The sequence below is a fragment of the Anas platyrhynchos genome, chromosome Z, assembly GCF_047663525.1.
Source record: "Anas platyrhynchos isolate ZD024472 breed Pekin duck chromosome Z, IASCAAS_PekinDuck_T2T, whole genome shotgun sequence".
NCBI classification, from domain to species: domain Eukaryota; kingdom Metazoa; phylum Chordata; class Aves; order Anseriformes; family Anatidae; genus Anas; species Anas platyrhynchos.
Window position 1 is genome coordinate 52661221 of NC_092621.1, and position 12914 is coordinate 52674134.

Sequence of the window (12914 nt, forward strand, 5' to 3'; positions counted from 1 at the left end):
TCTTTCAGGTTGCTGGCTGACCAAAGAATTCCTTTCCTGTTAAATAAAAACTTATTAAAAAAAAAAAAAAAAAGTAATAAATATAAATAAATAATCAATGTACATACAGAAGCAACCCACAAAAAAAAAAAAAAAAAAAAAAAAAAAAAAAAAGGTGGGGGGAGAAAAAGGTGGGGGGAGGGAAATACATGTATCAGACTAACACCAAACTCTTCGTTGTCTGCTAAGGAGACAAAGTCTCTGGCCAGCAGCACTCTGCAATATTGCTGCTCCCACCAGGAGAGGAGGCGCCACAGCTCTCAACCAGAGCCAGCTCCTCCATGCTCTGCAGGCGTGGGGCTTGCTGGAAGAAGCCCAGGAGGCTGCCTCGTGCTGCCGCTGCCGTCTGCTGCAGGCCGGGCTCTCCCAGCACCTTGACGAGGAAGTTGATGTACCTCATGGCGAGCCGCAGCGTCTCGTTCTTGCTGAGCTTTTTGTCGGGCGGGTGGGTGGGAATGAGTTTCCTCAGCTTGGCAAAGGCGCTGTTGACGTTCTGCTGCCTCCATCGCTCCCTGGTGTTGGTGAAGATCTTCCTTGTCATTCCCACAGCGCTGCAAAGCAGAGGAGATGGTGAGTCCATGCCAGACACCCCTGACTGCTGACCCACAGGGCACTTCTTTGGAGGGAGGGCAGGCAGGCAGGACGAGGGCAAGAACACACCCCGTGCTTCCCAAACTCCATTCACACCTCCCTGGGGGCTGCTCCCCCCCGTTCCAGGCCTCGTGGCTCACAGCATGAGCTCAGCCAGGTTTGGGTGGACCTTGGGTTGGGGCCTTCAGCGGGCAGACAGCTGATATTAATGAGCACGTGTGATTATGGTTATTTCGGGAGACTTCTCCAGGGAGGCTATGTTCTGGTACCCTGCCCAGCCCACACTGACTGCTCGCTGCTGGCGGCAGGCACTCTCCAGTTGGATCCATTTGGACTTCTATTTTAGCCTCTGAGAGCTGCCAAGGCTAAGCCACAAATGCCACGAGTGCTCCCGGGCAGGGCTTTGCAGGCTGCAGAGGTTAAGCGTGACTCCTACAAAGCGTGCAGGCATTCCAGCCAAAATGTCCCCGTAGAGATTACTTGGCCGCGCCGCCTCGGGGAGCTGAGCAGCAAAGGAAACCCACTGCCCAGCGCAGATCTGGCAGCAGGAGACTGCTCTGCAAGCTCTAAGGGGTGGCTCTAAATGCAATTTGGCAGAGAGGTCATCAAGGGATTGTGGGGTTGACCCAGCCTTGCTTGTATTGCCATCAAAAGGAATCCCAGAGACCAGCTGAGATGGATGAAGGCATACATGCCCATCTGTAACGTGCCAGACCACACAGCTTTTCTTGCCCATTCCCTTTTCCCAGGAAGGCTGTTTCGGTCCCCAGCAGCCCTCTGGTCCTTGCTCATAAACATCCGATGGATGTAGTTCCCTCCAAAAAGCCTTCCCTGCTCTCACACGGCCCTGTGGCAGACATCCACTTTTCCATTTCTGAAGCTGCTTTTTTATGCCAATGGCACACAGACAGTTGGAGCAGGGAAAACAATCCAAGGGAACGGAAAACATCCAAGGGAATAAAGGGCAAATATTTCCACCGACCTTCTTCTGCATGTGTAAACCCAGGCTCTTAATATTTATTGGCAAACTCACCCACACAGCAGTCCCACAGGGGCTGGGGAGAAGCACCCTTCACCCCCAGAAGGGGGAAACTCTGCGGTGATGCAGAGGTTGGAGGGGCTCCCCTGGCAGGGAGACAAGACATGCAAGGCAGGCCAAGAAGTCCCAGCCTGGCACGGATTGCAAATCACCAGACAGACACAGCTACAGGGTCATAAATCACGTTGGAGCCATGGTCAGAGATGTGCCTGTGTAGGCTTTATATGGCTAGGCTCATGCTGCCCCTACGTCCCCGTTGCCCCTCAGCTGTAGCCCTCACAGAGCTGCCGCATTGCTATTCTGGTAGAAGCTGGAAATCACTGGCAGCCCGGTTGTCTACTCCACCTTCAGGAACAAGAAATTTGTCCCGTCAGAATGTCCTTGCTTCATGAGTGGCGCATTGAAAAAGAAACAAGCCCCAGTATTGCAAATGGCTGAGAGATTTTCATATTTCTTGTAGATTTGCATGGAGACCCACTGCTTGATTCAAATGGGAACCACACCTCTCTTTTAAAATTGTTTTCTTACTCTGCGTGTCACTTTTGGTTTGTGCTATGTGAACAAATCTACTTTGTACTTTGCACCTACCCGGAAGAGCTAGCTACCTTTTTGGCAAGAACACTGCTGAAACAGCGATACAGATTTCAGGCGCTGTCCTCCTCTGCTCTTGTCCACTGCAGCACATTCATTCCCAGGGCAATACTTTCACCATTACAGTTTTATTTTTCCAAGCAGCTGCTTGGATCCCTGTGACTTTCAGAGTGCCACCTGCTTCCCTTCCCCCCACTTTTTTTGTTTATCTGTTTTAGGATAACTTTATTCTTGTACAAGGTCAGTCATTTTTCATGAGGTAGGAGAAGTTACTTGGGATTCCTTGCTCCTTCTAATGGGCCAGGAGGACAGCATTTTGCCAGGCTGCTCAGTCTCTGGGCTGTGGTTCTGGTGCGTGGCTCTGGGTGTACATCTGGGCTACAAATGCTGATTGAGGGTCAGCTCCTGCTCTTTCTTCTGCTGCAGGCAGTGCCCAGTGCAGCGCTCCAGGAGAGCAGGTCAGCGCTGTGAATTTGTCCTTTTAGCAGCATTATTGGTGGGAAAATAACCCCAGCCTGCTCCTGCACACCATGCTGCCTTTGTCTCTCTGCTCTTTCACTTGGAAAGGACAACACTACCTCTGTGGTCACAACCCTTGTCAGCAAATAGATGCCTTTGTGGGACCGGCGCCTGCTTTACACTTCAAAAACGCGTGTTTGTACTTCTGACATTTGTTCAGGATGCCTGAACAACAGCTTCCTCCCACCCCAGTGCTCCCCTCTGTGCTGACACCCCATGGGGAGATGCCCTGCAGGTGTGACCCACCTCCATGCACCTCTCCACCTTAAATCCCTCTCCCTTTCTCCCACTGCTGTCTTGGTATTTCCTGTCGTGGCGCTCAGAGCTTCTGCTGGAAGCAGGAGAGGAGCCTCATGAGCCTGGTCCCGTGCTGCCCAAGTGTAATGTTTCAACAGAGCTTCTTCTTTCCTCACATCACGACCTGCCCATCCCTCCAATTCCCTCTAATCACGGCACCTTCCGGCCAAAAGGCAGCGTGTTTGCTGACAAGGGATCTGATTTCCATTCCTTTTGTCTCATCCCTTTCCTCCTCTTCCCTCCTTCTCTCCAGCCCTCCTCCCCACCAAGGGTGGCTTTCAGCATGAAATTACTTGCAGCTTCATGTCTCTGCTAATGTTGCACGTCCCTTAGCTTTCTCTGGTGCGGTGTTGCCCAGGGGCTGCACACAGCCCATACCCCCTCAGTCCATTTTAAACCCATGCAGAGATCACCACTTTGCTTACACACATCGTGGACAAACAGCATTGAAGCTGCACACCTGGATTACCCTGTGCTTTACGGTCACCTCCGCCAGCCACAGCTTAACAGCCCCACATGCAGCTGATAAGAAAGGCACCAGGACAGCAGCAGGCTAAATTCAAGGGGATTAATTCTGCTCTCAGGAATGTAGACCCGGAGGGTTACAGCATTTCCGCTGGAGGAGTAACTCTGAGGGGTAAAGCGGAGCCACCGAGGACAGGATTTAACCGGGATCAGGAGGAGATATCCAGAAGCAGCGGGTTAGTGCAGCTTCGTGAGCTGCGATCCACATCTGCAGCGTGTAAAGAGAATTGTGCGAAGCCATAGCCCCAGCCCCGCAGTGAATCTGCCCTGACAGCCAGACAGAGGAAAACAAAACACCGCCACACACCGCACGGAGAGATGAAGCTCTTCCCACCCCCTGCCTGCTCTTTAGAAATGAGCAAAAATAGGAGGGGGGGGGGGGGGAAATTCTGGCTGCGGCTAATGCAGCCGCAAGTGTCACCAGACAAAAGACCAAACAATAGAGGAGATGAAGACCTCTCCCCCGGTGGCAGCAGCTCTCGCAGCCTCTCCGTGCGAGAGCTCAGGCGCTTCCAGCAGCAGCAGCAGCAGCAGCCGAGGCACAAAGCGCCGTCCCTGCGAGGACATTCCCCAGCAAATGGCCCCCAAGCCAGCGGTTAATGCCTGAGGGCCGGCAGGGGACTCACCGGCAGCCCAGCACTCAGTCATAATTAGCAGGCTGCTATTAAATAAAGATCGTGGATAAGAAAGTTCCTCCCTCAAGTTATACCTTTGACCTCACTGAAGTTAAATCCATGCTGAAACCGGCCACTGGAGACCTACTCCTGCAAATCTTAATCAGACAGCAGATGCCTGCTGCCAGCAAGAATTGGAGTGCTTCTAGTCAACCTGCGATGCCACGCTGCTGCTCCACTGGGGAAAAACCCGGTGCCTGCTAGAATGGGTTATTTAACACATCGATTTTGTGAAGTCCCCTCAGCCCTGGCGTCAATGGCAGCCCAGCAGCAGGTGGTGCCCAGGCCCCGCAGCAGGCAGGTGCTTGGGAGCCTGATCCACCACGGGGAGCAGAGATCACCCCAGCAGAGCTCCCTGCGGCCACACTTTGTTCGCTTTGCCTCAGTGCAACATGGTGAAGAGGAGGAGGAGGAGGAGGAGGCTCATTGTTTGCCTCTTCAGCTCCATGCCAGCTGTGGAGCACAGAGCTCAGCACTGTGCGGAGGAGAAGATTGAGCATGAATGTCACAAAACATTACACTGCCTATCAGTAACACGTGCGACTTTTTTTTTTTCCTTTTCTTTTTCTCCTCCCCATAGGAGAAATAGTCTTGACGCTCTGCAGCTAAACTATGCTCTGTCTGCTCAGGCCTGGAGGCCTTCCCTCGGGAAGCTCAGCAGGCTGCAGGAGGGGCAGCACACCTCCAGGCTCGGGATCATCCCTCCCAGCTCTCCTCAGCACCTCCATACCCCTCCCCGAGTGCCCCCCACCCGAAATCCCACCAGTGTGCTGGTGGGCGAGCACAGCGCAGTGAGCCAAAGGCTGTGCAGGCCACCAGGGAGCTGCACTTCTGTCCTCATTTCCACTCCCCTTTCGCCTCAGGCAAATCTCTTCTCCTTCCTGTGCCTCCATGTCCCTCCTGCCTGCAATTAGCCCGTCTCAGCTGCAGGTTTTTTGGAAAGGAAATCATCTCTGTGTGAGCACAGTGGCCTGCTCAAGGTGGCCCAGCCTCACCCGGCAGTGACGAGTGCTGGGCCCATGAGGTGAAGCAGAGCCATCGCTCCCAGCTCTGGTGGAGCGCCTCCAAACACCTGTAAGCGAAATTCATTTTGTTTTAAGTCAGGTGTGGGACGAGGAGGGACTCCAGCAGTAAACTACGTCTCCTTTCACTGCCTCACGCCTCTGTCGGGAGGGTTATCTGGCAATCGTGCTGCGATACAAAGCACAGCACAGCAGCTAAAGCACCATAAAAACCAGCCAGCGCTGACAGAGTGATTTACCTTTTTTAAGGTCTGTAAATCTGAGACAAAGCGCACACAGTGAAATCTCCACTTCTGGGAGCTCTCCTGTCTAAGGGCGGCATTTACGGGACGCTCCCAGTTACGCCATCCTCTCTTTGAACCTCCAGGAAAAGGAGACCACCGGAGCACAAAAGAGTGGTGTAAACGTCACAGGCTTAAGTCAGCCTCCACATTTGAGGATACTCATCCAAACTACGTCTGATTACAGTTTCAGAAGGTAATTTTCACAGCAGCCAGCCTTTCCCCACAGTGGTGCAGCCTTGCAGTCTGGTGGCCCACCTGGAGGGTGCATATTTCTTGCAGGGGTGTGAGCTCACTGCTGTCAGCAAATCAGAGAAATTTTGGCAAAATAAGTCTTCCCCACAGACACTTTTAATTTGAACACCTTCAAATGCTGTTCCTAAGACTGTCTTTGGAAAGGTAGGTCTGGAAAGCGATGGACTGCCACCCAACAGGTGTTTGGCAGAGAACAAAATACGTGGTTGAAACCTTATCACAAATGATAAAGAGATTTGAAAAAATTAACTCCCTGTGCACACAGGATTATTTTTTTCCCCATGTATCCCCACTTGCCAATGCTTTTTTACAGTAAAATCAATTTATACCACAGCTCTGTGCAAAGAAAAAACAACAACAACAAAGCCCTCTTGCTTTGCAACAGTTCTTGCTAAATTAAAGTCTAGTGTATTGGCATGGACACAACAGCCTGCTATGTTGTACAGCAGCTGAGAAAGAGACATTCAGCCAAGAGCTTTAACCCTTTTTTTTTTTTAACTTGCACTAGCACTGTCTATTCAGAAAGATCCAGGAAACATTTTGTAATAAAGCTTTTCTGTCTTCCTGGTCCCATCTCCCGTACAGCCCTCTTTAGTCAAAGGTTCAACTGCAGTTCCACTGGGATTCCATTAAAAACAGCCTCTGTTGAATTCACTTCCCAAATATTACATATTACAACGTCCCTGCCCTCCTCAGCTTAAAGGAAGGGGATCAGATGCTGCCCATCTCTCAGCTCGGCAGGGACTGGCCTGTGGCATCTCGCTCTGCTGCAGGAGTCCTTAGGGACATGTGCCTCTGGGAAGGTCTATCTGGTGTTTCAGGGTATGACTCCAAGAAAATACACACTCCACATCCTGTCCAGGTCTGCTCTGAGGCTGACAGAAAAATCTCTCTGTGACTTCAGCAGGACCAAAATTTTGATGCCATCCCACTATCCGTGTACAGCATCCTCCTTTCCTACCAAACATGACTTAAAACCAGTCTGCAGGCCACCATGGCATCATCCCAGGAATTATTGGGGTCTGCTGCCTGTAAGATCAGAGGTCAACAAAAGCACTGAGAAACATACCCACCAGGGCAAAACGTGACCTCCAAAGCTGTGATACCAACCACCATGAGGCAAGGACTGTGCTGCCGGTTTTCCATAGGTGTCGTGCTGCTAACCTCCACAAGACTACACCTGGTGGAAAGGCCAGCATGAAGATCATCACAGACACAGCCATGGGCACCTGCATTTTGTCACCAAGCTGCCCACCTTGCTTGGTGGCTCTGTGAGCTCCTCATTTCTTGGATCAGCTACTCACACCATGACTACTCTAATATCCCACGTAAACAGGTAATAAAAGCAAACTGCATTTATTTCAGCTATTTTTTTTTGTGAAATGTACGGTGGAGTGAGGTCCTAAAACCCATATATTGTCCTATACTCTCACACGCAAACAGATAACAGCTACTTCAGAAAAAAAAATAATGCTGCTTTTATTATTTGCTTTTTCAGATACACACAACTTTACGTAGTAGATTAGCCCCGGAAATATGAACCTGTTCTAGACTGGGAGGTTTCAAAAGGTTTTTTGTTTGTTTGTTTGTTTCTTAACTTTGAGAGTTGTCAACATTTATCCGCTGAACTTAAATGAATAAAATCATTAAGCTTTTCCTACTAAGTGAACTATTGAACTAGGCAAAATTCAGATACTTGTGCATTTTACAGGCACATCTGTTCTAAGGCAGTGTCCTGTAAAGTAGTGGGGATATTTTTAAATATGTGAGGTTTGAAATTTAAAGCTCCTTTTAACATCCTTATTTGTTGACACATTCATAGGATTTCCACACAGGCTAGTGCATAATCATACAGAAAGGTCTGGCACATGTTTTGTTCTTTATGCTTTTGCAAATATTTTGTTTCAAATATCAAACACTGGAGAATTCATTTAAGCTCTATTTCTCAACTCAGGGTTCCTATGGTGCTCTGTGTAATCATTTTACACCAGTGCAATAACTCATTCACATCACTTTGCAGAGGTATAAATGAGTTCACCTAGTGGGCAATTACGAAGTTATAATGTAAGAGAATCTAGGAATACTTGGAACAGTGACTTTAAAAATCATTTTTTTTTTTTTTTTTTTTTTTTGCTCCACATCTATGCATCAACATTTTTCTGTCCAAAATATAAAAACAAACAAAACAATATTTCACCTGGTGTAAGGTTTTATTCACTGGGTGGGTTCTAAGAATTGGAAAAGCCCAAGTACAGGAACAGGGCAACAGAATTATTTCACTTAATTAAAGGCAGTCACCCAGAAGTGGCTGTTTCCGTAACCATTACGTCTGCCAGATAAGGTGCCTTGCTCTTAGCCTTTCGATGACAAGATCCCAAGATACCATGACAATAAGTGAAAGTCCCTGCTGTGTGTCTCGGGAAGGAAACGTCAGCATGCCCGAGGAAGTTGCAAGGTAAGCCCAGGAGAGGGGCGGCAATTCTGCAGAGAGATGAGTAAGTCGTCACTTACATTTCTGGTCACAGGTGCTTGCAGCTCGCCAAACCTGGTCAGCAGGTGAAGGGACAGCAAAATCGGACGTCTCCTCTTTTCCTTCCCCGGCAGCTCTCGCCGTGCCTGGCCGCAGAGCTTGCTCTCGCTGGATGGAGTCCGCCTGGTGCTGGTCCTGGCCGCCTCATTTATAGAATAGCAGGTCCTTTGTCTGGCGCGTGTCACCACTAGTCCTAGCAATCCAGGAGCTCGTTTTGCATCTCCCGGGAGATTCTCTCTGTCCTGCCTTTTCTCGCCTCACCACCGCTCTCTGCCCCTTTCTGGAGGGCTGGGGCAGGAACTCTGACCGTGCTTACTAGTCAGGGCACAACTTTGGCTGGGTTGGACGCACTTTGCAGGAAAAGATGGAAATAAAATCTTTTTTTCTTTTTTTTTTTTTTCTTTTTTTTTTTTTTTCCTCTCTCTCTTTTTGGTGTGTGTGTTTTGTTTTGTTTTGTTTTGTCAGCTCTGAGCCTGTAAATGAGATCCAATGTTTATTCAAAAGCTGGCTTTAACACGACGCCGGGTTCAGACACAGGCTGGCGTGTTTACCGTGTCCCTGAGCAGGAGATGCCCTCTACTCTGACAGTGCCGTGATGCTGTGGAGACGGCCACGTGCAGGCAAATTGACCCTGCTGCTACATTTTTGGGGAAAAGCTGGCTTCCACGTGGAGCCCCTGGTTGCACCTCCTGCAGCCTGGAGCACAGCCTGAGCTGCTGCTCCAGTGCCTGCCTGGGTCCGAGTACAAGAAGAAGCTGCAGGCATGCACTCACACATCAGCCAGCTTTCCCTTCACTGTGGGGCCCATGCAGTGCTCGAAGGCTGGGTTTAATTTCTGCATTTAAAGGTAAGGGCAACCCCGCTCTGTACCCTTGCGGCTGAGACGCAGGGTCTGTCACGTGCAGACTTCGTTCTGCTTTGCTGGGGTAGCCCACAAATGTCCTCTCAGCTCAGGGACAGCAGCCAAGCCATCTCACATCTGCTTGCTAAAAACAAAAAGACAGACTGCCCCTGCATGAAAGGGGTCCCTTGGCTTAGGGACCCAGCAGAGGAGCTGCTGTGGGGGTCTGACAAACCCCAGGCTCCCTTTCCAGTCAGGCACAGAGCTCCAGTGAGAGGTTCAGACGGTCTGGAGATATTTGGAGGCCACCTCAGACCTCCAAACATCACTGTGACCATTTCCATGGTGCACATCCTGGGTAGGGCTCCACGCTTTCTGCCACACTGGGTTTGTAAAAGCGCTGCACATTTCTCAGCTAGGAGGATTGCCCCCCATAAATATTGACATCCCGGTGTGGAAGGATGCAGTTCCTCCATGGGGAGAAAAGCCTCGGTCCTTGGTGGGGCAATTCATCCCTTGACCAGGGGGTTCAGCCCTTTCACACAGTAAATTAACAGCAGCACCACAGCCTGAAAGCTGTGTCAACCGCCTCATTTAGCACGAGTGTTGTGTTAACTGTAGGCCTATTCCAGAGGGGCCTTTGGCCTCACAGAAGCCTGATTTCCACGCCATTGGAAAGCTGCACAGTGCTCCTCCCCTTGTGTTGCTTCCCCCAGCCCCTCATTTACCACTGCCTGCCTGAGGTACCCCATCTGCCCAGGACCTTCAAAACCCAGCGAGATGAAGCAGCAGAAAACAGGCAGACATGAGAGCATCTGTCCTTGCTGGGAGAGGGCCGGATGGGCTGCTATTTGTTCTCATTCACGTGTCAATGCTCTCCAGAGCCAGGTTCAACCCTCCTAGGGCTGTCACAGACCAGCTTTCCTCTTCTGCAAGCCCCAAGGTCCAGGCAAGGCCCTGCTGGCTCTGCAGAGCATCCACGGTGTCCACAGCACTCTGGGGGCACCAGGGTCTGCCCTCAGCCAGGACCAGGGTGCCGGAACAGCTGATGGGCAGGGAGAAGGCAACAAGAGTAGTGAAAGCAATATTGTGCCCTGGGCATGCTCTTCCTCACAAAGATTTCTGCAGGGACCCATTCTGAAATCTTCCTTGGAGTCTGGGGCAGCTGCAGGGGGTCCAGCTTTTTAGCAGCCACCTGTGATCAGTTCATGAAAAGTCAAGTGGAAACAGGGGACTTCTTGTAACTTGCACTCTTTCCCTCCTTGGACATTTCTCAGAGTAGAGCCCCAGTACCCCCGTGGTACTGATGGGGAGAGCAGGGTGGGAGCACTGCAGCGTGTGCAGCTGGAGGAGCTGGGAACAACCGGCTGCAGCCCTCTGCAGGTGCAGAAACTGCTGGGAGACACCTCAAAACACTGCCCTTCCTCGGCAAAACTCTTGCTGCAGATGGGCAGGAAATCAAAGAGAATCCTACATTAATATGAGCAGGGATTTCAGGAAATGGGCCTGGGTTCAAATTATTCCCTCCCCCCCTTGTAAGGGGACACTTTCAGGCTGGTGAAAGCAGCAGACAGAAAGTGATGGGTGGAAAAAGGACAGCACGAGGCTGCAAACAGACAGCAACATTACCACTGAGCCTTCAGAGCCACATTTTACAGATGGGAACAATAAGAAGCAATTATGCACATCTGGGCTTCTGCCCTTCAAAATTGAAATTTAGATCAATAGATTTTGAATATAGCAAGCTGGAGGAGGCTGCTCGGGGTTCAAAACAGCAGCTGCATGCAGACTGCTGAAATATTAAACTTCCATCATCCAAAGCTTTCTGTAACCTTTTGAATCTCTTATTAGTGTTAACAAAACACTCACATCGGGGGGTGATTTAAATTCTGGCCACACTTTTCAGCTTAATTCCAGAAGCCAAAAATCTTTTCCTTTTTAATGCTGAAACTCGCTGATAGCCTTGAAGAAAATGTTTAGCCACAGAAGAAAGAGACCTAATGTTTCTCTGAACCAGGCACTGGCAGCAGAAGGGGAGAGGCAAGCAGCTCATTTTCCCAGTAACACAGAAGTACCTAGACAATACAGATTCTCTGGAAATCACCTAGAAATGAGAAAAACAAGACATTCACCCCAGAGGTCCCATTTCCTCTGCCACAGAACAGTGAGCTTGCCCAGGCGGTGTGCAGCAATGAAGCCACCACCTAAGAATCACTCGAAAGAAGGATTCAAAGGAGCAAGGAGCAGAGTATGGGTAAAGCTTCCTGGCCATGTTTTAAGCCTTGAAGGGTCTCTGCCACAGAAGTGGTTGTGCCTTCCGCAGCAGTCTTTTAACCAATGACAAAAGTTGTTTAATTTTCATCAATTTCAAGCCAAATACTCAATGCAGGTATTTGAAGTGCTGTGAGTCCCCAGCCTTTTGCACCATCTAGCAAGTTCTCCTCCTCCAAGGCTTTGAAACCATGTTTCCTCTTTGAGGAAAGCTCTTGCAAGCATCAAGAGATTTTGCTCTGAATCTCCCTAATATCTCTTCTTATTGAAGGTTGCTGCTTGAAAATGGATGAGGTTGAAATTCTCCAAGGAGAGGACTGATAATTGGTGCTTGAGATTGCTTACTGCCAGACTAGTGGTGCATGTGTTTGCAAAGGGTAAGTGCAAAAAAACTGCCTCTCAGGAGTGCATTATTGTCTTGCAGTCCATTTCACATAGAAAAAGCAGACGTGCTGACTATTGTGTCATAAATGTATTTTTTTTACTTTAAATATTTGACATCCTTTCTTTTTTTTCTTTTTTTTTTTTTTTTTTCTTGTCAGTTATGAACGCATACCCTCATTCCTACCTTGATGAAGGAGAAATAGTACAATTTGTTTCAAATTTCATTTTCAATTGCTTTGTTTCAAATGTTGCTAAATACATCTCTGTCTCCAAGGGGCTCAGCTTGTGGACACTGTTGTACTTCACCGGCTGCTGCAGAACAGCAGCAGTCCACAGCACACAGAAATCACCCCTTACTCTTTCAGTTCTGCTGATTGATTTGTAATATGGTTATGTTGTACCTCTCTCTACTTTCTAGGGGGAAAACAGATTTTTGACAAAATTCCTCAGGGTAAGTAAGAAACATAAAATCTGCATATACAACCAGCTGTATTTTCCAAATGATTTTGTAAGGCCAGCCAGAAGCTCCTAGAAGTTTGGACCAAGAGGGCCATTCCCCACCATCAGCATCATCCCTGCACCCTGGTTTCTCATCTCACAGCGCAGGGAAGCAGCTCCAGTAACACCAGAAAAGCCCTTTGTGTGCAGATTTTGTTGCTGTCACCCCCACTAAGCCACCTTGTGCCCTGAAACCCAGCATGCCCTGTAGCTAGCCTGGCCCATGAAACCCGTGATGTCCCCGTGCTGTATGTGCAATATTTTTCACAGCCCTTCAGACAGGTTTGCTACCCACCGTGAACGAGACATCGGTATCGGTGTGAGTTCAGCAGCAGGGGGAGGAGGTCTGGGGAACAAATTCTCCTGATCTTCTATGAATACTGAAAGCCTAGTGGAAAGCCACGTTTGGGCTTAAAAAGCTTATTTCCAGGGTATTGCGTCTGCTGTGGGAGAGGCAGCCTCCACCTTTATCACAAACAAAAGGAGTTGATTTCAGCTGGGAGTATTATACAGCAAATGTAGGTCAGCTCCGTGTTCTGGGTGGTTTTCAGTGGCCA

General features: G+C 49.4%; 1 protein-coding gene across 1 annotated transcript; it reads right to left on the minus strand.

Annotated features, from left to right (window-relative positions):
* Window positions 1–169: 169 nt before the first annotated feature.
* On the minus strand, window positions 170–11908 carry TAL2 (TAL bHLH transcription factor 2). The gene is made up of 2 exons (XM_038171429.2): window positions 8345–11908; window positions 170–590 (listed from the first exon to the last, which is right to left on the minus strand). The coding sequence occupies exon 2, from the start codon at window positions 578–580 to the stop codon at window positions 224–226; it is 357 nt and encodes a 118-aa protein (XP_038027357.2). The 5' UTR covers window positions 581–590; window positions 8345–11908; the 3' UTR covers window positions 170–223.
* Window positions 11909–12914: the final 1006 nt, after the last annotated feature.

Excerpts from the sequence above, each read along its gene's own strand:
- TAL2 (XM_038171429.2), bottom strand. The coding sequence starts at position 580 with ATGACAAGGAAGATCTTCACCAACACCAGGGAGCGATGGAGGCAGCAG.